This window comes from Taeniopygia guttata, chromosome 26 (assembly GCF_048771995.1).
Source record: "Taeniopygia guttata chromosome 26, bTaeGut7.mat, whole genome shotgun sequence".
Lineage (NCBI taxonomy): Eukaryota > Metazoa > Chordata > Aves > Passeriformes > Estrildidae > Taeniopygia > Taeniopygia guttata.
The window spans coordinates 4,881,061-4,905,582 of record NC_133051.1 but is presented as its reverse complement, the minus strand read 5'-3'; the positions used below and the strand labels follow the sequence as shown (position 1 = coordinate 4,905,582).

Here is a 24,522-nt window from a genome sequence, read left to right as displayed (position 1 = left end):
TGTGCTGGAGGGTGTGGGAGTGTGCTGCCGTGGCTTTGGCAAAGTGCTGGGGGCCAAAGGATGCTCCTGTTGGAATCTGAGGTATTGGTGATTCTGAGATTGTAAAAGTCTCTGTCTGTCAGCCCCCTGCCAAAGCAGAAGCCATAATTGGTCTGTGCTGGTTTCAAGGTTGTTTATTCTGTTTATCTCTAACATGTTCTGCTGCCCTGCCGCAGCTCTGTCCTGCAGGGCAGCGTGTGGGGCTCTGCCCTCAGTGGGATGGTACAAACATTAAATACCACAAACTACCTGTGCTGGATTTACAATAACGTGCCAATATCTGTCACCTACGTTGGACAGTGTGTCCCCAGCCTGAACCAACAGAAAAATGCCAACACCACAGTGAAACATGGAGGGCATGAAGAAGGAGAAAAAGGAAGGAACACACTCAATTTCTTCCATCTTTTCCTTTTGAATTCTTAATCTAGAATCCAAAAATTTTACCCGTGCCACACTTAATTATTACTCATGTCAAACACTCAGAGCTGGTAATTCATCCTGTAAGATTGAAAACTCTTTTCCATGGACAGAGATCACAGCCAGTGTCTCTGGGGGCTCTGTCCAGGGGGGTTCCTGACCCCTGCCAGGGTCCCAGGGCAGCCAGAGGGAAGCTCTGGGTTCCCACATGCTCAGTGCCCCTTGGGGCTGCCGTGGTGCTGGGCTGGGAGGCAGGAAGCTGAGACAGCCCATGCCAGCCAAGCTGTGCCTTCCCCTGCAAGGGGACAGCCTCCCTTGGGTGTGCAGGAGGCTGCTGCTGTCAGTTCTGTGTGCAGCCCTCCCCTGGGGATGCTGCCTGTGCCAGCCCACCCCGTCCCTTGCCTTTTGCAGGGCTGGAGATGCTGGGATGGGGAGATCCCCCCGGGAGGCTGTTCCTGCTGGGATCAGGGACCCCCGCCCAGGCTGACCCTGCCTCTCAGTGCCCACCTGGCACTTGGCTCCCAGCCCCTCCTCCACTCCCTGGCACGGGGCAGCAGTGCAGAACAGCTCACCCTTTGTGCCTGCCGAGCTCCTGTGCCTCACTCCTGCCCCTGGGCTGGCAGGGCGCTCTCCCCTCCCTCCTGCAGGATGCTCGGTCTGGTGGCAGCCCAGCCATGGAGACGGCGCTTTCAGAGCCTGCCAGCCTGGCAGGGATGGCCAGGGGAGCGATGGGGACGCTCCAGCCGAGGTCCCCTTTGTGTGTGTCCCTGCGTGGCTCGTGCTGGTGGCTTTGGATGCTGCTGCTGGATCTGGGACGCTGTCATTGCCCAGCGGGAGCTGCCGGCTGGGGAGGGATGTTCTGCACCCCTGCCTGCCCCTCTGTGTGCCGTCCATCCATCCACCCACCTCCTGCCTGCTGCACTGCCTGCCTGGGAAGGTTTTCTTGGCAGGGACGTTTGGCTGGGACCGTGCAGCTCTGTCCTGGCTCTCCAGTCCTTGTCACCATCCCTTGGCAGGGAGCTGAGGGGTTGGTGGTTGGTGTGGCCGTGGTCCTGCTGGTTTCTCCTTCCTGGGGTGCCTGTGTGAGGCTGCTGTTCATGTGAGCGGGAGGGAGATGAGCACTGGGCGAGCTGCTGGCCTCAGGACAAGCTCCAGTGTCCTCCTGTCAGCTTGGGGCAGAGGTGGCACCAGGGCCAGTGTGGGGCTGGCTGGGCACAGACTGTCAGGGGCTTGGGTTGCTCCTGCCAGGCTGGGGGGTGGAAGGCAGCCTCCTGCTGCTGAACTGCTGGGTAATTTTGGTTGCCACTGGGCAGGTAGGTTGCCAGCTGTCACATAACCACAGCAGCCTGTGTCACGGGCTCTCAGGAGGGCAGCAAGGCTCTCAGGGGTGTCCCAGTCCTGCAGCAGGCACCCCAATGCCTTTGGCTCTGCTGTCAGTCCTGTTGGTTGGCACAAGCTGTCCTCATGACCAGGTGTGGGGCAGGTTGGCTGGCAGGTGAGGGAGCAGCTCCTTTGTTCACAGGTTTGACCCTGCCAGTATCACACCCCGTTCTGCTGGACCTATGAGCTGAGAGGATGTGGCCAGGATCCTTTTTGGTAGTGTTAGAGTGGTAAGGAGTGCCAGAACACACTCAGATGGTGACTTTATGGCCACTAAAGTTGCTGATCTCTGTTGGAGAATGTGGGAAGCTCAGGCAGAGGATGGCAAGCACTGAGACCTGCCCCAGCATTACCAGCTGGGGTTGAGAACAGGGCCAAGGAGAAAGCTGGGCTGGTGCTTAGGGGATTGCAGGTTTGGCTGGAAAGCTGCTGGCAGAAAGAACCTGGGGGATGCTGTCGTGGTGCCTGACCATGAGCCCAGGTGTGCCCAGGTGGCCAGGAGGGCCAATGGCACCTGCCTTGTACCAGCCATAGGACAGGACAGTGCCCATCCCTCTGAGCTGGGCACTTCAGAGGCACCTCCAGTCCTGAGGAACCCTCACAAGAAGGACATTGAGGGGCTGGAGCGTGTCCAGAGAAGGGAATGGCGCTGAGGAAGGGTCTGCAGTTCCTCCCAGGGAACAGGGACAGGAGGAGAGGGAAGGGCCTCAGGTTGTCCTGGGGAGGTTTAGATTGGATATTAGGAAAAATTTCCTTGACAGGCTGGTCAGACACCTCTGCCCAGGGCAGTGGTGGAGTCGCCATCCCTGAGGGTGTTCAAAATATGTGTGGATGAGGCACTTGGGGACATGGTTCAGTGGTGAACATGGCAGAGCTGGGGCAGTGGTTGGGCTTGGTGATCTTAGAGGGTGTTTTCAACCTGAACAATTCCATGATTCTACGTTTGGAGGTGTCATGGTGCCTGGGCATGGCTTGGAACTACATGAACACCTCCCTACCCCAGCTGGGGTCTCATGTTGCCCAGTTCCCAGCCTGGTGGGATTCCTGGGACAGCAGGGGTGCAACACTCTGGTGCAGGAGAGCTGGGGCAGTTGGACACTGGGGAGCAGGAGGAGCAGCTGCACTGGCCTAGAGAAACCCTCTGAGATGTCTCCTGGTGCCTGCATGAGGCCCCAGGATGCTTTGTGATGTCTCTGTGCTTTCCCAGGTGAGTTTTGGCAGCCAGTGCCCATCCTTGCCCTCCTGCTGCGCTCATCCCACTCTCACTGCAGGCTCTGTGTGTTTGTCCAGCAGCTGGCTGCACCTCCCAGGGGCATCCCTGGGTGAGGTTGGCCAATTGCCTGAAGAGCAGGATCTTCCTGGGGGATTCCTGCATCTCCAGGGCCTCTCTGGTGCTGGGGAGATGGGACAGGATGGCATGGGGGTGGGAGCACACTGAGGACTGCCACGTGGGTCCTCCCCAGCCCCACAGGTGCCCTGGCTGGGAGAGGCAGGGTGAGGGATGGGCCCCTTGGGTGCTTGGAGCTGGCTGGGCAGTGAGGTCTGGGGAGTGGGAGTGGGGCAGATGTTGGTGTTGGTGTATGGGCACTGGAGCAGCCCAGCATGGACAGCTCCAAGTGGGTTCCTAAATGCCCTGTGGAAAATCCATGTGCACCCACCCCTCTAGTGCTGCTGCTCATGCTGGTCCAAACCTCCCCTGTAGGTATTTAACCCTCTGGGGGGAGTGGGGAGACAAAGAAATGTTTTGCTGAAAACCTGCTTTAATTTTTCCTGAGAGGGAAAAAGATTCCCAAGCGTATTGTGGCTCCAGTTCCTTCATCTGCCCATTCCCTGAGGCTGCAGTTGCTGTTCGTGTCTAGGGCGGGGATGAGGGAAGCACATCATCTTGCTCCAAAAGTAATTAAAGTCAGGGATAATTTTTCTGGAGGAGGGTGGGACCCTGGGAAGGCGACAGGAACGCGTCTGGGACCGAGCACATCAGAAGCTGCTTTTTATTGTGGCTGCTGAGCTAAATATATCCACAGAGGCACAGAGCAGTTCCCATGCGTCTGCTGCGTGGGGTGAGGGGTGCAGGGGTGCTGGGCACTGCCTGCCCTGCCAGGGGCACCCTGTGCCCCCAGACACAGCCCAGGGCCCTCCTGGGCTTTGCTCCTGGGTGGGTGAGGATCACAGACTCATGCATGAAGCTGTGTCAGGGCAGGTTTGGGTCGGATCTCAGAGAAAGGTTCTTCCCCAGAGGGTGCTGGCACTGCCAGAGCTCCAGGAGAGGTTGGACAGCACTGCCAGGGGTGCACAGGGTGGGATTTGGGGTGTCTGGCCGGGCAGGGGCTGGACTGGGTGATGCTGGTGGGTCCCTTCCAGCCCAGGAGATTCCTGATGGTGAGTCCCAGTGCACACAGCCGCTGCTCAGGTCTCGGCGTGCCAGGGATGTGGTTTGAAGGAATTAATAGCTGTGATTATGGAGCACCCGGGGACGGAGCTGTGCAGTCATTAGCACTAATGAGCCATTCTGCATGGCGCTTGGCTCCCAGCTCCTTTCTCCAGGAGTCCCCTGGGAGCCCCCGGCTTCCTGCAGCCGGTGCATGCAGCACAGGCAGAGCTGTGCAGCCCTGCAGAGCAGCAGTGCCTGTGCAGCCCTGCAGAGCAGAGGTGTCTGTGCAGCCCTGCAGAGGGGCAGTGCCTGTTCAGCCCTACAGAGCAGCAGTGCCTGTGCAGCCCTGCAGAGCAGCAGTGTCTGTGCAGCCCTGCAGAGCAGCAGTGCCTGTGCAGCCCTGCAGAGCAGCAGTGTCTGTGCAGCCCTGCAGAGCAGCAGTGCAGCAGTGCCTGTGCAGCCCTGCAGAGCAGCAGTGTCTGTGCAGCCCTGCAGAGGGGCAGTGCCAGTGCAGCCCTGCAGAGCAGCAGTGCCTGTGCAGCCCTGCAGAGCAGCAGTGTCTGTGCAGCCCTGCAGAGCGGCAGTGTCTGTGCAGGTCCAGCTGCTCTGCTCCCACATGTCCCAGGCAGGGCTGAGTGCAGTGGGTGGGATGTGATGGGTGGGACAGGCTCTGCCCGAGCCAGGAGCCAGCTCAGCCTCGCCTGTCCCGGTCCCATCGGGAGTCCGGGGATAGGGACAGCTTTTGGGCTGGGTGGTGCTTTGCTTCAAACGGTGAGGACTGTCTTGTCGTGGTTTTGCATGTTGCATTTTAAGCCTTTGTAGCTGCGGTTTGATGTGTTTGTGTCGGTTTGATGTGTCTGTGTTGGAGTGAGTGGGGCTGTGCTGGCCTGGCTGCCTGGCTCTGCCCCGTCCCTGCTGGGGCTGATCCGGTGCCACAGCCCCTGTCTGTGCCCAGCCCTGTCAGGGGCAGCAGGGAGAACGAGCCAGAGCTCAGTGAGGAGCTGGTGGGCCGGGGGCAGTTCTAGGTGCAGGTTCTTTGTGCCCAGCCCTGCCTGCCACCTCATTCGTGGAGGTGTCTGGAGGTATTTCTGGGATGTGTCACCCTCTGTTCTCAGCTGCAAACAGGTCAGGGTTATGGCTGGCTGCAGCATCCCCTGCCCTGTGTGCTCTGTGCTACAGGCAGAGGTGCTGCCCGTCCCCTGTCTGCGGGAGCTGTGCTTCCAGCAGGGGTTGTAGAATGTCCTGAGCTGGAAGGGACCCACAGGGTTCAGCTCCTGGTCCTGTGCAGGACACCCCAGCAATCCCACTCTGTGTCTGAGAGCATTGTCCAAACACTCCTGGAGCTCTGGCAGCCTCGGGGCCGTGCCCATTCCCTGGGCAGCCTGGGCAGTGCCAGCACCTCTGGGGAAGAACCTTTCCCTGATCTCCGGCCTGAGCTGCCCTGGCACAGCCCCAGCCCTTCCCTGGTCCTGTCCCTGTCACAGGGAGCAGAGATCAGAGCTGCTCCTTGTGAGGAAGTTGCAGACCTCCATAGGTCTGACCTCAGGCTGCTTTTGTCCAGTCTGAGCAAGCCAAGTGACCTCAACTGCTTCTCATATGGTTTCTCAAGGCCCTTCACCGTTCTTATGTCCCCTCTTTGGACACTCCTAATGCCTTTCTGTCCTTCTTACGCTGTGGTGCCCCAAACTGCACACAGCACTCGAGGTGGGGCTGCCCCAGTGCCCCTTCCCTTCCCTTCCCTTCCCTTCCCTTCCCTTCCCTTCCCTTCCCTTCCCTTCCCTTCCCTTCCCTTCCCTTCCCTTCCCTTCCCTTCCCTTCCCTTCCCTTCCCTTCCCTTCCCTTCCCTTCCCTTCCCTTCCCTTCCCTTCCCTTCCCTTCCCTTCCCTTCCCTTCCCTTCCCTTCCCTTCCCTTCCCTTCCCTTCCCTTCCCTTCCCTTCCCTTCCCTTCCCTTCCCTTCCCTTCCCTTCCCTTCCCTTCCCTTCCCTTCCCTTCCCTTCCCTTCCCTTCCCTTCCCTTCCCTTCCCTTCCCTTCCCTTCCCTTCCCTTCCCTTCCCTTCCCTTCCCTTCCCTTCCCTTCCCTTCCCTTCCCTTCCCTTCCCTTCCCTTCCCTTCCCTTCCCTTCCCTTCCCTTCCCTTCCCTTCCCTTCCCTTCCCTTCCCTTCCCTTCCCTTCCCTTCCCTTCCCTTCCCTTCCCTTCCCTTCCCTTCCCTTCCCTTCCCTTCCCTTCCCTTCCCTTCCCTTCCCTTCCCTTCCCTTCCCTTCCCTTCCCTTCCCTTCCCTTCCCTTCCCTTCCCTTCCCTTCCCTTCCCTTCCCTTCCCTTCCCTTCCCTTCCCTTCCCTTCCCTTCCCTTCCCTTCCCTTCCCTTCCCAGTGCCAGAAGCTTGCTGTACTCCTATGGTACAAAACAAATGCAACTGCAAATGCATCTTAATCTGCTGCCTAAAATGGGCTGGGCTTTGATTTGTGTCACCACATAAAACAGCACTATCAGAATGTCTTGGTGAATCTTGCTATTTTTGTTATCCCTTCACAGTGGGAAAAAACAGGGCATGGGTTCCATGCCCTCAGCCTGCTTCTCTTCCCCCAGGATCCGCCCGCAGCTGCCCAAGGAGAAGATAGAGGGATGCCACATCTGTACCTCGGTGACACCTGGCGAGCCCCAGGTGCTGCTGGGCAAGGACAAGGCCTTCACCTATGACTTTGTCTTTGACCTGGACACGTGGCAGGAGCGGATCTACACCACATGCATGGGGAAGCTCATTGAGGGCTGCTTCGAGGGCTACAATGCCACTGTGCTGGCCTACGGGCAGGTAGGGCTCTGCCCTCGGCGCTGGGCTCTCCAGGGGTGCTGCAGGGGCACTGGGGGGGTTAGGGGAGGTGGAGGGTGTCTGAGAACCTGGCATGGAGAGGACAGAGTTGTCCCTGGTTGGGTGGGAGCTGGGGGCAGAGGTGGCCTTGGCTGGGAGGAGGGGGTGGCAGGGCTGGGAGTGTTGCTGGGGGTTACAGTGGCTCAGCAAGGACATCTGGGGAGCCTAAAGCAGCAGAGGGGAAATGTGGGGTGCACTGGGCAGAGCTGAGCCTGGGAGGGCCCAGCCAGCTCCCCTCCCTGTCTCTGCACAGACTGGAGCAGGGAAGACCTACACCATGGGCACTGGCTTCGACATGAGCACCTCGGAGGAGGAGCAGGGCATCATCCCCAGGGCCATCAGCCACCTCTTCAGCGGCATCGAGGAGCGCAGGCGAGCGGCCCAGAGCCAGGGCCTGGCAGCGCCCGAGTTCAAAGTCAGCGCCCAGTTCCTGGAGGTGGGTGGGTGATGGCGGGTCTGGGGGACACCGTGGCTCTGCTCTGTCCCTGACCCCGTGCCTTGAGCTGCTCCAGATCTCCTGGCTGGCTCCGGACAGAGCTGGGCCCTGTGACAGCATGGGGCTGGGGTGTGTGCTGGGGCACTGGGGACTCGAGGCACCTACATGGCTACAAACTGGGTGGAGGGAGCTCCCACAATGGGGAAGGGCCTTATGGCTTGGTCCCTGAGGATCCATCCTTGTTTGAGGTCAGGGATAGCCCATGGCCTTGAACCAGAGCTCCCAGTGAAACAGGAGGAGAAGAAAGTGCCACTCTGGGGAGGGGGTTGGGGAAGGACTGTGCTATTTCCCATGACCTTTGTTGCATCTCTGGCCTTGAGAATGCATCCTCTCCTGCCTCTGCCCAGGCTTCTCCTAGCCAAACCCTCTTCTATTAACTGCTTCATTCCCTGGAGAAGTTTGTCCTGGGAAGCCCATGGACCTCATGTGTTGGCAGCGTTTTTCCTGGAGGTTGCTCCTGGGCTGAAAGAGCAAAGAGGTGCAAGTGGGACCTGTTTTAAGGCCCCAGTGAGAAAGCACAGGGTGGTGCTGAGCAAACCTGAGCTCCCAAGCAAGCTTCACCTGGCTGAGGCTGTGACCCAGGTCGCACCCAGAGGAGATGGGCAGGGAGGGGCCCTGTGCTGTGATCTTGCCTCCTGGTGGCTTTTTTGGCCATCACATCTGGGTGTCTTCAGTTGCTGATGGCTTGGAGAGGGCCCAAAGTCACTTCCTTGCTGGAGAAATCCTTCCCACTTATGTCTCCATCTGCAGAGCCCCTGTGGTGCTGTTTGTCGTCCCATTCCCATCTCGTGGCCTGTCCAAGTCCTGGTTGCCTGCCCAATTGTGCTCAGTCTGTGGGGCTTCTCTTCAGGGATCCTTTGTGCAGGGATGGAAATGGGGACAATTTTCTGCCTGTCCTGAAATCCTGTGTGGCTAAAGCAGCACATGGCCACATCAGGCACCAGTCACCAACCCTGCTGTCCTGGCAGGGGCACAGGACTTGTTCTGGCTGATCCCTGTCTTGTGACTTCGCTCCTGGTTCTGGGAGCAGGTTTAAACCTTTGAGGAGCCTGGTGGCACCAGGGGCAGCCAGGGATGGATTAGTCTGATCCCTTGTGCTGGCCAGGAACTGCAATCCTGGGGTGACCCAGCCCTCTGCACTGGCATGTGGGTGCAAGAGGTGACACTGAATGGTGGCAGCAGGGACAGATGGGCAGGGGTGTCCCTCCACCCCAGGCTGAGGGGACTGCAGAGTTGGATATGGATGGAGTCAGCTCTGGGGCAGCAGGGCTTTCCTGCTTGTTCAGCACTCCCTGGGCCCCCTTATCCCCTGTGCACCTGACAGAGGTGACCTTGAGCTGTGACAAGAGTGGGGTTTCACTGGCTTGTGTGGCCAGGTGAGCCAGGGAGGTCAGGGGGATTTGAAGCTCAGTGGAGCTGCTTGTGTGCACCAGGAGCTGGACAGCTTTGGGCAGCAGAAACCAACCCAGTTGGGTGGTTTGCATGGCAAGCTCTGGAGCACCAGTGTGATGAGGAGTGGCTGAGGGAATTGGGGGCTCAGCCTGGAGAAGAGGAGGCTCAGGGGGACCTTTTTTCTCTACAACTTCCTGACAGGAAGGTGGGGGCAGATGGGGGTCAAGCTCTGCTCGCAGGGACAAGGAACAAGAAGAAAGCAAACAGCCTCAAGTTGTGCCAGTTGAGGTTTAGATTGGATATTAGGAAAAATTTCTTCCCTGAAGTTGTGGTCAGGCACTGGCACAGGCTGCCCAGGGCAGAGGTGGAGTCACCATCCCTGGAAGCGATCAGAAGATGTGTGGGTGTGGCACTTGGGGACATGGTTTAGTGGTGAACATGGCAGTGCTGGCATAAATGGTTGGACTTGATGATTTTAGAGGGCTTTTCCAGTCTGAAGGATTCCACGATTCTGTGCTTGTGCCTCCTCTCCTGCACATGCACACGCCCGAGCTCCCTGTGAGCACACACAGCCCTGGGGAGAGGCAGCAGGGTGCCAGAGGGCAGCTCCTGCCACTCCTGCAGTGCCAGTTGAGCAGCCCCGTGCTGCCTTGGCTCACCCCACACCCAATGCTGCCCCACTCAGCTCTACAACGAGGAGATCCTGGACCTGTTCGACAGCACCCGCGACCCCGACACGCGCCACCGCAAATCCAACATCAAAATCCACGAGGATGCCAGCGGGAGCATCTACACCACAGGGGTCACGTCACGCCTCATCAGCTCACAGGATGAGGTGGGTGCAGGATGGGGCAGACACAGGGCAGGGGTGGCAGCTGGGTGCCACTGGCCAGGGATGTGCGATGTGGGGACAGCTTGGTGGGGGAGAGCTCTCCCAGGATGGGAGCGCAGTGAGGTGTTCTGGAAAAGGTCAGTGTGTCCACTGAGCTGCACAGGGTCTGTCCTGACTCCCCAGAAGGAGACTTTAAGGTTTCCTTCCTTGCCTGGTGTCGTTGTAGCTGATCCAGTGCCTGAAACAAGGAGCTCTGTCCCGCACCACGGCCAGCACCCAGATGAACGTGCAGAGCTCCCGATCCCATGCCATCTTCACTATTCACCTGTGCCAGACGAGAGTGTGTGCCCGCCCAGAGCTGGTGAGATGTGGTCCTGCCTCGTGGCCAGGCTGTTCTTGGGTTCCATACCCAGGTGATGCATGAAATTCCCTTGGGAAGGAGAGAGGGTTTGAAGTGTGGCAAAGGGAAGCGGGGATTTTTCTGTCTTCTTTCCAGTCGTAGCCTGCATTAGGATTTAATGGGAGCTGAGGGTGAGCTGATCCAAGGCAGGATGGCTCAGAGCAAGCTGCTCTTGAGATGCTGTCCCCATCTCTGAGGGGCTGGATATGGAGGGTGAATGCTCCGACTCTGGGAGCCTCTGCCTGCTCCAGTCTGGGGCGGTGACCCCTCGTGTGTCCTGGCTGCAGGTGAATGAGGAGGTGAGCAGCCTTCTGGATGGATCCCAACCCGCTGCTGAGTACGAGACCTTGACAGCCAAGTTTCACTTTGTGGACCTGGCTGGCTCGGAGAGGCTGAAGCGCACGGGTGCCACCGGCGAGAGAGCGAAGGAGGGCATCTCCATCAACTGCGGGCTGGTAGGGCACTGGCTGTGCTGGGCAGGGGGACTGGCAAGGCAAGGCCTGCCAGGGGAAGCCTGGGACACTTCTGGGTGCTGCTTGGAGCTGCCCTGGGCTGTCGGGGTGCTGCTGTCGTGGCTGTGCCTGATGGCAAGAACACGCACAGCGCCAGTGGTGAGAGCGCAGCTCCGCTCTCAAAGGACAGCACAGCTCTGCTGCCAAAGGAGACTCGTGCTGTGGGGAGGGAGGCAGCTGGGCACAGGGGTGCAGCTCCCAAAAGGGTGAGATCTGCTCATCAGAGCTAAAAAACCCGCTCTGGGGCTTGATGCTGCTTGGGACAGAGGCACAGCCCAGGCTAAGGGAAGCCCCACGCCTGCGCCTTGAGCAACCCAAAGCTGTGCTACAGGGCATGCCCCAGGCCTGATGTGCTGGCTACATGGCAGCTGCATCCTCAGCCAGGGCTGAATCTGGGGGGGCTTCCCTTTGTGTTGTAGCTGGCCTTGGGGAATGTCATCAGTGCCCTTGGAGACCAGAGCAAGAAGGTCGTGCACGTGCCCTACCGCGACTCCAAGCTCACCCGCCTGCTGCAGGATTCCCTCGGGGGCAACAGGTAAGGGGGCCGAGCCTGGGGTGAGGGCTGCGGGGCTGTGCCCCCGCAGATGGAGCTGAGGGGGCTCTGGAGCTATGTAAGGAGCTGTCTCAGGGCTCCAGTGGCTGCCTGGTGAGGAGGAGGTGCCTTCTGCCAGGCATGGTATGACTTTACAGATGTAAAGACTGTGGCTCCTCATCAGCCTCAGGTGCGATTAGCAGCTTTGGCAGAATCAGCTGATGCAAAACCTTCCTAAGCCCTCACAGATCTGGGACTTGGCAAGTGATGGTGCCCAGCATGGGATTAAATTCCCTGCCTCTTCTCCAAGGAGGGAGGCACTGAGGAAGGGCTGCCTTTGCCCGGTGCTCTATGATGTGCTTGAGGGGTCTTGTGGGTGCTCTGGCTCTGGGAGGGATGAACCCAGTTCATACCTTGCTTTAAAACCCACAAGGGCCCAGGGTGGGCTTCCATCCGGGATGGGTGTCGGGGGGCACGTGGTCTGTGCTGAGAGCTGAGTTCCCACCCGCTGGGTTGCTGAGCTGTGCAGGGACTGTCTTTCACCCTGCCCTTGCCTCCCCAAGCCAAACCATCATGATTGCCTGCGTGAGCCCCTCTGACCGGGATTTCATGGAGACCCTGAACACGCTCAAGTACGCCAACCGGGCCCGCAACATCAAGAACAAGGTGGTGGTGAACCAGGACAAGACGAGCCAGCAGATCAGCGCCCTGAGGGCCGAGATCGCCCGGCTGCAGATGGAGCTGATGGAGTACAAGGCCGTGAGTGCTGCCACGTCCTGCTGGCACCCAGCAAGGCAGCCACGTGCAGCCAGTTGTTCACTGCCCCCCAGTGGGATGGGGGAGAGAACTGGAGAGCAACAGTGAGAAATCTCCTTGGTTTGGATACAGTTTAAGAAGTAAAGCAAACCAAGGAACTCATTCCCCATGTCCCATCACAGGGAGGTGTTCAGCCATCCCCAGCCCAGCAGAGCTCTGTCAAGGGTAACAGTGACTTGGGACAACACTCCGGTCATGCCCTGTTTCTTCTTCCTTTCCTCAGCTTTATGTGCTGAGCATGGCATCACATGGTCTGGGATATCTCTATGGCCAGTGGGGGACAGCTGTCCTGGCTGTGTCCCCCCAGCTCCCTGTGCATCCCTGGCCCAACACTGGTGGGTCAGGGTGATGTGGAACAGCTCCTCACTCAGCAGGAGCTAAACCATCCCTGTGGGCTCAGTGCTGTTTTCAGCACAGACCCAAACACAGCACCACACAAAAGCTGCTGTGAGGAAAATGAACTCCACCAAAGGCAAGCGCAGCTGATGGAGCAGCCCTGGTGAGGAGGCAGGGACAGGTGCAGAAAGCCCCCTCCTTGTGTTTGAATTGGGGCAGGTTTAGTGGGACAGACCCTCCTGCCTCCCACCTCCTGCCCCCTAGGAGAGGAGTTAGGAGGTTTAAGATACAGGGTCTCATCTCCTGCCTGTCAAGGGAGGACCTTGGCCAGGTTTTGGGGGCGGTTAGGCAGGGAGAGGCCCTGAAGCATCTCTCACCCTCTGCATGTTCAGCTCAGGCTTTCCTGGTCCCTCGGTTTGTCCCTGCTCTCTGTTGGGTTGCCCCAGGGGTGCAGTGGTGGTGTCTATGTCCCAGCCTGCCCGGCACTCAGGGGCTCCCCTCCTGTGCCCACAGGGCAAGCGGGTGATCGGGGAGGATGGCACTGAGGGCTACAGCGACCTGTTCCGGGAGAACGCCATGCTGCAGAAGGAGAACAGCGCCCTGCGCATGCGGGTCAAGGCCATGCAGGAGGCCATCGACGCCATCAACAGCAGGGTCACCTACCTCATGAGCCAGGAGGCCAACCTGATGCTGGCCAAAGCAGGTGAGGCTGGGCTGGTGGTGCCGTGGCGGGCCAGCCCGGGCAGCAGCTGGGACGGGGCTGTGCTGCAGCAGCCTGTGCCTCTCTCCACCGGTGCCTCTGCGCTGCAGGTGACGGTAACGAAGCCATCGGCGCCCTCATCCAGAACTACATCCGGGAGATTGAGGAGCTGAGGTGAGTGGGCACACAGCTGGGGCCTCGCTGGGCTCCTGAGGCTGGGGTCTGAGCCTGGGTGGCTCACACAGCGCAGTGCCTCCAGCGCTGCTGGGGTGGGCTACAAGCCTTGTGGAACAGCAGCTGGTGGCACTGCTGCTACACAGGGCTGAAGGAGGCCCAGCCTTGGTGCCAGGCAGTGCTTTGGCTGTTGTTGTCCTTGGTGTGGGCATTGATGGAGGGGGAAGTTCTATCTGAAGTGCCTGGGGTCTTCCAGGGACTGCTGCCTCCCAAAGATGGGTCCATCCCAGTCTCTTGCTCGATCCTGGTACTTTGTCTGGCAGCATTGTGGCTTTCTGACCCATCATTAGCGGGAATGGCTTAGCAGTGACTCTGTCTCTGGCTCACACCATCCGAGCACATCATGTTCAGTCTGTAGAAGACTGGGGAGACCCTAGAGCCCCTTCCACTGCCTAAAGGAGACTTATAAGAAAGAGGGAGAGTGCTGGATTTTATTTTTTACATGGACAGATAGCGATACAACAAGGGAAGATGGCTTTAAACTAAAAGTAGAGAGATTTAAAGTAGAAGTTAGGAAGAAATTCTTCCTTGTGAGCTTGGTGAGGCAGTGGCACAGTTTGCCTGAAGCAGCTGTGGTTATCCCATATCTGTGAATGTATGGAGCTTGGAGCAACCTGGTCTAGTGGAAGGTGTCCCTGCCCCTTCCATGGCAGGAATGTGGAATGAGATGAGGTTTAAGGTCCCTTCCAGCCCAAACTGTTCTGTGATTCTAAACCCAGGCAAGACCCCCCCCATAGGGCCTGTGGGATGGCTGCTCTTTGACTGTGCTGTTTCCACTGGCCAGGACAAAGCTCCTGGAGAGCGAGTCCATGAACGAGTCCCTGCGCCGCAGCCTCTCGCGGGTCTCTGCCCGGCCCCCCTACCCCGTGGGCTCCTCGCCCGCTGGCCTGGCCGGGCTGTGCAGCCCCGCCACCCCCCTGGACACCGAGGCCTCCGACGTCCTCCGGCGGGCCAAGCAGGACCTGGAGCGCCTGAAGAAGAAGGAGCGGCGGCAGCAGAGGAAGAGGTGAGGGGAGGTGTTGGGAAGGAAGGGGGAGGCTGAGTGCCCGTCTGTCCCTGTGGGGTTGGGTCTCCTGCTTCCCCACCTCTGCTATGGCCAGAGCCCGCACACCCGCGTTCCCCTCCCAGCCCTGCCCTGCCCTCGGTCTCCTTTTCCCTGACACGTAATTCCAGAGGCTGTTTTCCCCAAAGGGCCCAAAAGCAGGAGGGAAGGTGGTTCAGTAGAACCTGTTTCTGGCCTCTCTCATGCTGGGACTCACCAGCCCCACTCTGTTCCCCCCAGCCCAGAGAAGGAGGCGTTTAAGAAGCGGCAGAAACTGCAGCAGGACAATGGGGAGGAGACAGATGAGAACGAGGTGGAAGAGGTGAGTGGGTGTCAAGGACCAAGCTCAGGCCAGCCCTGAACCAGGCTGGAAGGGTCATTTTGCTGAGGACTCCATGCTGGAGCAGGACAGAAGCTGGATACTCCCCAGTCAGCCTGGATGTAAAATGAGGAGTCCACATATTTGGGGGCTTGGTTTCAATCAGCATAGATGAAGCGGGGTCAGCTGGGAAGGGATGGATGGGTCACACTGCTGTTCCTCTCAACAGGATGTGCTGGGGGTCCAGAAATGGTGCTGCAGCCCCTGGGCATCCTGTGTGGGAGGCTGAGTCCCACCTGGGGGCTGTGGCCCATTGCCGTAGGGTGAGCTCAGGTTTGGAGGAAGGAGAAGCTGTAGGGAGGACAGACCATCCTGCTGGCTGAGATTAGGCACTCATCTCTTAGGAGGAGGAAGAACAGGATGAGAGTGGCTGTGAGGAAGAGGATGGGCGTGAGGATGAAGATGAGGACTCGGGCAGTGAAGAGAGCCTGGTGGACTCGGACTCGGATGCAGAGGAGAAGGGTAAAGTGGAATCTGTGTGCAGCCATGGGCATGGAGGGGCACTGCTGGTATCTCTGGCAGGGAGCTCTGCTCTTGGGGGGCAGAGTTCACTGTGCCCCACCCATGTCTGCTCTGCGGGACTTGGAAGAGCCCCAGGGTTGCTGCAGTGCTCTTCGGGGTGCTGCTGCTCCCCAGCAATGTGGGCTCCCATCAGCTCCTCTGCCCTCTCCACTGCTGTGACCCAGTGGGGCCATGGAAGTGATGCTCCCCGTGCCTCCCAGCCTGACTTTCTCCTCTGCCTCCAGCCGTGAATTTCCAGGCTGACCTGGCGGATCTGACCTGTGAGATTGAGATCAAGCAGAAGCTGATTGATGAGCTGGAGAACAGCCAGCGGCGTTTGCAGACCCTCAAGCACCAGTATGAGGAGAAGCTGATCCTACTGCAGAACAAGATTCGGGACACGCAGCTGGAGCGGGACCGGGTCCTGCAAAACCTCAGTGAGAATTGCCTCACCCATGGGATCCCATTCTGACAGTCTCAGACCCCAGTTCCAGCTCCAGCCCAGCTCACTCTAAGTCAAAGCACCCACCCCTTGCTCTGGTAGAGCTTTGTCATCCCCCTGCTTCCCCTTAAATCCCTGCCACCCCCAAGACTCCCTTTGTCTTGCCATGGGAGCAGTGTCAGCTGCACAGCTCTGGGCTCTGCTGGTGCTGGAGAAGGGTGGTGAGGCAAAGCCTCTTCCAGCCTTGAGCACCACTTCATGAGCTGGGGGGACTCAGGAAACTGAGGGGCAAAACACCCAGTGGTGAGGCTGATCTCCAGGCTTAAATAGGGCAGGGTCACCCGTCTGTGTGGCTGTGTGTCCCAGCCTGCAGCTCTGCTCAGGCCAGCCACTGTATCTCCACTCTGGGCTCAGCTCTTCCAGCGGGTATTCCCAGACAGACCCCAGGTCACCATGGGGTGAGGGGGGCTCTGGTGGGACGGGGAGGGACACAGGGCTTGCTGCCTCCAGGCAGGGGTGTGGGTACAGGAGGATCCGGGGCTGCATGGCCATTGCGAGCTCTCCCCACCCACCAGGCACCATGGAGTGCTACACGGAGGAGAAAGCCAACAAGATCAAGGCAGACTACGAGAAGCGGCTGAAGGAGATGAACCGGGACCTGCAGAAGCTGCAGGCAGCCCAGAAGGAGCACGCTCGCCTGCTCAAGAACCAGTCCCGCTACGAGCGGGAGCTGCGCAAGCTGCAGGCAGAAGTGGCCGAGATGAAGAAGGCAAAGGTAGCTGGACGTGCCAGGGCGGGGAGGAACCACCTGGACAAGCCCGGCTCCCCGCTTGGAGCAGTGCTTTGCAGTCTGGTGGCCAGTGCAGAGCACTGTGTGCTGGTGGGTGGGTGGGTGCCCGGGGCAGAGGCACACACACAGCCCCTCCTCGCAGGTGGCGCTGATGAAGCAGATGCGGGAGGAGCAGCAGCGGCGGCGGCTGGCGGAGACCAAGAGGAACCGGGAGATCGCGCAGCTCAAGAAGGAGCAGCGCCGGCAGGAGGTGAGAGCCTGGCTTGTGCCACGGCCCCGTCAGGGGGCTGGGCTGGTGGGGAGGTGGGCTTTGTCCTGCTCTGGCGTGTCACTGTCGAGGCAGGACAGGAATAAGGAGACTCTGACTCAGAAGGCTGCTGAGAGTAAAACTCTGATTTATTCAAAATACACTGCTCTTTTATACAGAGCTTTGTGAGGACCAACTCCATTGGTGCTGAAGTGAAAACAATCCACTCCATTGGTGTACAGTGCTTGATGCACAGTGATAGCACTTAACTATAAACAATGTGAACAACAAGAGAGATAAAGAATTATTTACATTCTTCTCCAGCTCTTTCCCAGGCTTCTGCCTGGCTAGAAACTCTCCGTTTCTCTCTTTGACTGAATCTGAGACCCACACTGGCACTCCAGGTGATCACAGATACCTGGAAGCTTGGTGGAGCCTTGCCGGAGGTCCTAGTAGAGCACAGCTGGATGAACACTCCTGAAGGCTTCTCATTGCTCCTGCTGGAGCTGTGGGGGATGCTGTGGGAATGGGGAATGTGCAGCCAGAGCCAGCTCAAGGCTGGGAGCCTTGGGAGTGAGACTGTGCCAAAGGGAGCACTGGGACTGTCAGCACGTCCAGGCTGGACCTCAGGGGTGTCTTTTTCTTTTTCTTTCACTTGTGCAGTTCCAAATCAGGGCTCTGGAATCTCAGAAGCGACAGCAGGAAATAGTGCTGCGGAGGAAAACCCAGGAGGTGAGGAAAGGGGGTTTTCGTCCACATAGCCCCCAGCTTCCATGGAGGTCTGGGCCCCAGTGCTTGGCTTGGAGAAATCCAATCTTTTAGAGAGGGCTGGCTTTGGGAATGGGGTCCCCAAAATGCAGAGAGAGGTTTTATAGCTCAGGAACTGGGTGGGAAGTGGATGTAGGCAGCAGCAGAGTTCCCCATCCCGAGCAGCAGAGCCTGGTGGCAGGGGTGGGCTGTGAGGGAGGAGAGGGAACTCCATGAGGCACAAATGTCCTGGGCTTTGGGTCTGCACAGCTGCCGCTCTCAGACCTGTGGGGACCTGGGGGTGATGCCAGTGGGTTTAGGCTGAGTGGGGCTGCCCAGCTGACACCTTCTCTTCTGTCCTTCCTCCGGGCAGGTGTCAGCACTGCGCCGTCTGGCCAAGCCCATGTCAGAGCGGGTGGCAGGCAGGATGAGCCAGAAGCCGGCCATGATGGACTCGGGCGCCGAGGTCTCGGCCAGCACCACCTCCTCCGAGCCCGAGTCTGGCGCTCGCTCCGTCTCCAGCATTGTGCGCCAGTGGAACAGGAAAATCAACAACTTTCTGGGAGACCCCTCGTCCTCCATTAATGGGGCTCGGCCTGCCAGGTCAGGGCAGGGGCTGGGTGGTGGGGGGTGAGACATCCCAGGGAGCCCCATGCCTGGCTTTTGGCTGGTGCTGGAGGTTGAAGGGTAGCTTAGTGGCTGCTTAGTGCCCACTTGAGCCATATTAAACCAGTGACCCTGTGATAAGCTGTGCTGGCAGTGTGACTGTCACTTGGGCTTGAGCTCACAGCTGGCCTTCCATGAGGATTAAATGTTGTGGCGCAAACCCTGCTGGACTCATCTCTTGTCCCGCTTTGCTAGGTGGAAAAGTTGGGCAATGCAGAAACAACACAGATGAATCCTCTGTTTCTGGCCAGCCAGATCCCAGATCCTGGGGCAAGCCTGGCCCTCCAGCATGGTGTGGCCACTTGCCCATATGCCTCTTCTTCCCTCTGGTTGTAGGAAGAAGTTCCCCAAGAAGGGGACGAGCCAGACCTTCAGCAAAGCTGCCCGCCTCAAGTGGCAGTCCCTGGAGCGGCGCATCTTTGACATTGTCATGCAGAGAATGACCATCGTCAACCTAGAGGCAGACATGGAGAGGCTCATCAAGGTGGCTGTAGCACTGGGGACAGAGAGGGCTGGGTGGTGGGTGCAGGACAGGGAGGTGGCCGTGTGGACAGTGCTAATCCCCTTCCCTTTTCCCCCAGAAACGTGAGGAGCTATCACTGCTGCAGGAGGCATTGCTGGGCAAGCGGGCAAAGCTGCAGGCAGAGAGCCCCAAGGAGCAGAAGGGTCTGCAAGAGCTGAACGAGGAAATTGAGGTGCTGGGGGCCAACATTGACTATATCAACGACAGCATTTCAGACTGCCAGGCCACCATCATGCAGATTGAGGAGACCAAGGTGGGCAGTAGGACTGGATCTGGCTAGTAGGGAGAAAATGAGAGCATCCCTCTGTGGAAAGAGCATCCTTGGGCACAGCCAGCTGGGGCTGGGCTCTGCTCAGAGGACCCAGAGTCCTTTGAGCTGTCACTCTTGCTGGGGCTTCACCCACACAGTCTCTTCTCATTAGGTGATTAATTACAGAGAGGAGTTCTGGTAGGTCCTTGCATGTCCATGGACATGCTGGTGTCCTGCTGCCCTGGAATTGTAGGGAGCCTGTGACACATGGGGACACATGAGGTGGTCACTTGTACCCATGGTTGTTGCTTCATGCGCTGGAAACATCCTAGGAGGACTAGGATGGAAACATCCTAGGTTTCCCAGCAGAAACCACGTAGGTTTTGTGTCCAGTTGTGATACTGGGCATGCCACTGGGCGGCTCCCAGTTTGCCTGAACGCCTGCAGCCTGAAATGGAGGCTGTGTGCTGTCCCTGGCAGCTGTCACCTTGATTAGCAGGGAAGAAGGGCTGCTATTAATTCACACTAGGCTTTGTGTTGTGGATTTGGGTGAGCCTGGTGTCTGTTCAGTGTCTAGTTTTGTGTTGGATCCAAAATCTCTGTAGCAGTGCATAAGCCCTTCAGCGCTGGACAGTCCCATGGCCAGATCTTCCCCGGAGCCACTGGGCAGGCTGGGGAGGTGAGGGTTGCACTGGGCACTGCTTGCAGGGTGATGGAAGTGCTGTGCTTGCCATGGAGGCCCTTCCAGCCATCCCACGTCCAGCAGCAAAGCTACCCTGCTGCATCCAGCCCTTGTCTGTCCGTGTTTCAGGAGGAGCTGGACTCCACGGACACCTCGGTGGTGATCAGCTCCTGCTCCCTGGCCGAAGCCCGGCTGCTGCTGGACAACTTCCTGAAAGCCTCCATCGACAAGGTGTGGGGCAGGGCTGGGGGTGGATGTGTGGCAGGGTTCCTTGCTGGGTGCCAGGGTGGGGAGCTGGTGGCAAGGACCTGTGGCACCTGCTGAGTGCCAGCACTTCTCCCGCAGGGGCTGCAGGTGGCCCAGAAGGAGGCCCAGATCCGGCTGCTGGAGGGGCGCCTGCGGCAGACGGACGTGGCCAGCTCCTCGCAGAACCACGCGCTGCTGGACGCCCTGAGGGAGAAGGCTGAGTCGCACCCCGAGCTGCAGGCACTGATCCACAACGTGCAGCAAGGTGGGGCTGCAGGCAGGTGCATCCTCGGGCCAGGTGTGCTGCCTGTGGGGGGCTGCCCGCCCGTCCTGGCCCTGCAGAAAGCACCTGGAGGTGCTGTGGCTGGGACCCTGCCCCAAGGGCCGTGGTGGGTGGGAGCATGTGCCCTGGCCATGGGTAGCAGGGACAAGGGCTGGGTCACCCACACACCTCCCTGGGCTGCCCGCTCTGCTGCGGGGGTCGGGTGGGGCTGGTGGCAGTGGGGTCCCCTCTGCTGATGCACTGTCTCCCTCTCGCAGAGAACGGCTACACCAGCACGGATGAGGAGGTTTCAGAATTCAGCCTGGCCTCAGATGGGAGGTGAGCAGCCAGCCTGGCACAGCCTAAGGTGGTGGTGGCTGGGGCACAATGCCTGATGTCATTCATGGACCTCATAGAGGGCCATGGGTGAACAAGGCCCCACCTGAGCTTTTCTTTGGAGCCCAGCCCTTGGTGGAGGGAGCAGGATGTCTCTTGGACACGAGCAGGGAGGGAAGGCTTGGTCATTCCTTGGAGAAGGGGTGCTGGGGAGCAGAGGGTGACCCAAGGAGTCTGGTGGACCAGTGGCACCAGCTTTCTGAAGAGAGTTTGGCGCTGAAGATCCATCTTTGCTCTTTTCTCCTTGCAGCATCTCCCAGTCTTTCACCATGAAGGGTTCAGCAAGCCAGGATGACTTCAAGTTCAAGGTCAGTTGGCCTTTCTATGTGTCCTGGTCACAGAGACAGGGAGGAGGGATGGAGGGATGTTCAGTGATGCTTCAGGCCTCTACCTTGGGGAGCCAGGCTTGGCATCAGGCAGTATGCCTGCTCTCAGGATGGGCAGAACCAAGCTCTCCTGGCACAGAGACCTGGGAAACACCCAGCACTGCAGGCGGTACCTGCCAAATCTGAGAGGCACCGAGGGTGTCCCCGTGGAGGGAAGCAGCCATTGTCCTGTACAGGCTGTCATGTTTGCTGGAGAGCTGGCTCTGATGGGCATCCCAGTGGGATGTGGGGGAGCTGCTTTGTGGCCAGAGAGCGCAAACTCTTCCAACCCACATTGCTGACTGCTCCCAGTGCCCCCCGTGCTGCAGCCCTGAGCCCTCTGCCCTGCTCTAGGGAGAGCCCAAGCTCTCGGGGCAGATGAAGGCAGTGTCAGCTGAGTGCCTGGGACCCACGCTGGACGTCTCCACCAAGAACATCACCAAGTCCTTGGCATCCCTCATGGAGATCAAAGAGGACGGGATCGGCTTCTCCATCCGGGACCCCTATTACAAGGAGAAGGTGTCGCGCACCATCAGCCTGCCCACGCGAGGAAGCACCTTGTGAGCGTGGGCCACGAGTGGCTGGGCACTGGGAGGCTCAAGGAGGCATGGGCCTGGCTGGGGGAAGCTGTGCCTGGCCTCTGGAGGTGCAGAGGGGTGAAGGGGAGCCCAATCCTGCATCGATCCATGCTTGGCTACAGCATGCCGTGGTGAATTTTCTTAGCGAGGCTTGGAGAGTGTGTAGGAGTATGTTGGTGTCATTTGCAGATGGGGAGGAGGATACTTCAGGAGCAGGGAAAGAAGGGGGGCACGAGGGTCCCCAACTCCCTGCTCTGGGTGATCAGCCTTTTTGAAGGTGTCTTGGGTTGCCAAAAGCCTCTGCACTCATGGGCTGCCTCAAGATTGTGACTCCAGCCCAATCGCTAGTTTGCTCTGCTGGGGGAGGACAGAGGTGTTCACTGTGGAGGGATCCTCCACGGTGCTGGGGCAGGCACCCACTGTGCTTTGTTCACCTGCTGCAGTCCCAGGCAGTCCCGGGGCTCGGACACTTCGCCTCTGACCAGGCGGAAATCCTATGACCGTGGGCAACCTGCCAGGTGAGCTTGGGAGAAATGGTGACACGGGCAGGAGGGGCTGTGTGGCCCAGGATTCTTTCTGGGCCCAGTCAGGTGCCAGGTGAGCAGTTCCCAAGTCATGTGTCCCTCTGATCCTTTTGGCTCAGGCCTGCAGACATTGGCTTCACACCACCCTCATCCCCACCCACCCGTCCGCGCAACGACCGCAACGTCTTCTCCCGTCTCACGAGCACCCAGAGCCAGGGATCTGCCTTGGACAAGTAAGTCCTGCTGGGGTGAGAGTGCCTGAGCAAGGGGAGCCCAGAGCAGGATAACACGTGGCATGGACTGAGTCCTGTGGGGCTACATAGCAACAGCAGGGCTTGGATTGGCTCCAGCCACTGTCCTGTCACCACTGCACCTCCCTGCTTCTCCCTGGGATGGAGCAGCTGCCACGCCAGGGCTGTGCTGCTGCCCACTGTGCCCCCTCTGAGCTCAGTCCTGGCCTCTGCCCGGAGACAGGGTGGTGCCAGACTTGGAGCCCTGGAAAGACGAGGGAGCAGGATGGGAAAGATGAGATGGGGTGAGGGGATGAGGGCTCAAAGGAAGCTGATGGACTGGCATCCAGCCACAAATGCTGCTCCAGCCTCTCCTGGCAGCAGGTCAGGTGCTGCTCTGGGCTTGCTAGCAGTGCTGGTGTTCCCTGATGGAGACCTGCTGTCTGATCCTCACAAGCTCTCCTGCTCTTCTGCTCTCCCCTGGTTCTCCATGTGTGCTTCTCCTTCTCCCTCCCTCCACTCCTTCTCTCTGTCCTACACTGGCTTGGATGCAATAACAATCTTCCACCTCTGACTCCACTGCTGCCTTCTCTATCTAGTCTGGGTTTTCTCTCCCATAATCCTGCTAATTTTCTGCCCCTAGGTCTGATGACAGCGATTCCTCTGTCTCGGAGGTGCTGAGGTATAGACAACTTTCTATTTATTATCCCTTCCTCTGCTCCTCCTTCTCTCTGTCAGGTGCCTGCTCTCCCTGTCCCTGCATGCTCTGCCTGCAGCTTGCTGCTCTCCCCCATCCCCTGTGTGTCTGTCCCCCCCAGCATGCCACCTCTGGTGCCTGATGCTGTCCCTCAGCTGCAAGTTCCAGCTGCTCCTGCTTGGATTAGCCCTTGGGACGTGGTGCTGGGCTCACTGACGGGTGTGCTGGCTGCTCTGGGTTGGCAGCATGTTCTCCTCCATCTCTGATGGTTTCTTGCCAGCATGAGGCCACCACGTCCCAGCCCTTCCCCAGCTCTCCAGCAGAATGGTGGGATGGTGGGGAAGGGTGCTTGCAGCACGTCCTTTGTGCAAGCGTCTTCCAGGCAGTTATCTCAGGCTCACCTCGTGCCTGGTTGTGCTTCCCTGGTGCTGAGTTGGAAAAGGTCAGTCTCTTCCCTGAAGAAATCAAGTCAGAGTGTGGTGCAGAGCTCAGCCTTGGAGTTCAGGTTCTCCTGGGCTTCTCTCCCTGCATCCATCTCACTGCAGAGCTTTCCTAGAACAAGGGCCACATCTCCCCCATTCTTTAGGAACATTGCAGCCTTCCAGTGCCTACAGGGGCTTGTAACAAAGAGGGAGAGCAACATTTTACCTGGGCAAATAGTGACAGGACAAGGGGGAACAGTTTAAAACTGAAAGAGGAGAGATTTGGACTAGATATTAGGAATAAATTCTTCCCTGTGAGGGTGGTGAGGCCCTGGCATAGGATGCCCAGAGCAGCTGTGGCTGCCCCATCCCTGGGAGTGTCCAAAGCCAGGTTGGACAGGGTTTGGAGCAGCCTGGGATAGTGGAAGATGTCCCTGCTCATGGCACAGGCATGGAATGAGACGGCATCTAAAGGCCCTTCCAACCCAAACCATTCCCTGATTCCATGGCCAGCTGTCCAGCACCCAGGGGTCACCTCCCTCTGCCTGTGCCCTGAGCTCCTGCAGGCCCCTGTCACTGGGGAGGTGACTCCAGACCAGTCTGAGCAGGGTCACCCTGGGCAGTTTGTAGTCAGGGAGCCCCTCAAAGTCCATGGAAGATGCAGTGCAGGGGTTTCTCCTTGGATTCAGTGTTGCTTTGAGGCTGGTGGAAGCACTGGGGGTGAGGGGAAGGCTGTTGGCTTGGCATTGATAAGTGCAGAGCTGAGGAACATCACATGCATGTGATTTCCAAACCCAAATTAATGAGCCTGTGCTTGTCCTCACGACTAATGCAAACCTTGCCCTTCTCTAGCCCCATGCATCAGTTTCCCTGCCTGTAAGAAGAGACTGGCACAACTCGGGGTCTTGTGGCTGTACTTGCTGACCAGGCACATTGGGGTCACACATGAGAGGGTCAGGCTGGTGGTGCTCAGCACCCTGAGCACGTCTGAGGTGGAGGGGATTGGCAGTGATGTGTTCCCCAGGACAGACAGCAGCGTTCCCTGGCAGCAGGGGTGGCAGGGGTAGGTGCTCTCCTGCCCAGAGCCAGCAGTGGGTGCAGGAGCAGCCACTGCAGCAGGACGTGGGGTGCAGATGCTGGTGCTGCCCTTTGTCACCCTTGTGAGCTGTGTAAAGGGGTGAGGCCCTGTCTTCAAATGTCACCAGCCA

General features: G+C 58.9%; 1 protein-coding gene across 5 annotated transcripts in view; it reads left to right on the top strand.

The window, feature by feature from the left end:
- The window catches only part of KIF21B (kinesin family member 21B), a 50,496-nt gene that overhangs the window by 9,641 nt on the left and 16,333 nt on the right, over window positions 1–24,522 (top strand). For 3 of the 5 annotated variants that reach the window (XR_003963843.4, XM_030291864.4, XM_030291862.4), the window contains exons 2-28: window positions 6,796–7,018; window positions 7,329–7,511; window positions 9,649–9,798; window positions 10,022–10,156; window positions 10,483–10,650; window positions 11,127–11,242; window positions 11,803–11,998; window positions 12,905–13,094; window positions 13,202–13,265; window positions 14,110–14,331; window positions 14,608–14,689; window positions 15,091–15,208; window positions 15,493–15,684; window positions 16,265–16,464; window positions 16,622–16,729; window positions 17,390–17,458; window positions 17,847–18,076; window positions 18,476–18,623; window positions 18,721–18,915; window positions 19,724–19,825; window positions 19,940–20,105; window positions 20,381–20,441; window positions 20,749–20,806; window positions 21,218–21,423; window positions 21,885–21,959; window positions 22,085–22,198; window positions 22,839–22,877. Coding sequence is in view for 4 of the 5 variants with exons in the window: in XM_030291864.4 (XP_030147724.4) it covers window positions 6,796–7,018; window positions 7,329–7,511; window positions 9,649–9,798; window positions 10,022–10,156; window positions 10,483–10,650; window positions 11,127–11,242; window positions 11,803–11,998; window positions 12,905–13,094; window positions 13,202–13,265; window positions 14,110–14,331; window positions 14,608–14,689; window positions 15,091–15,208; window positions 15,493–15,684; window positions 16,265–16,464; window positions 16,622–16,729; window positions 17,390–17,458; window positions 17,847–18,076; window positions 18,476–18,623; window positions 18,721–18,915; window positions 19,724–19,825; window positions 19,940–20,105; window positions 20,381–20,441; window positions 20,749–20,806; window positions 21,218–21,423; window positions 21,885–21,959; window positions 22,085–22,198; window positions 22,839–22,877 (3,810 nt within the window). In the remaining variant the exon portion in view is untranslated. The remainder of the gene's footprint in view (window positions 1–6,795; window positions 7,019–7,328; window positions 7,512–9,648; window positions 9,799–10,021; window positions 10,157–10,482; window positions 10,651–11,126; window positions 11,243–11,802; window positions 11,999–12,904; window positions 13,095–13,201; window positions 13,266–14,109; window positions 14,332–14,607; window positions 14,690–15,090; window positions 15,209–15,492; window positions 15,685–16,264; window positions 16,465–16,621; window positions 16,730–17,389; window positions 17,459–17,846; window positions 18,077–18,475; window positions 18,624–18,720; window positions 18,916–19,723; window positions 19,826–19,939; window positions 20,106–20,380; window positions 20,442–20,748; window positions 20,807–21,217; window positions 21,424–21,884; window positions 21,960–22,084; window positions 22,199–22,838; window positions 22,878–24,522) is intronic. The other 2 variants (XM_030291865.4, XM_030291863.4) reach the window with 1 other exon arrangement.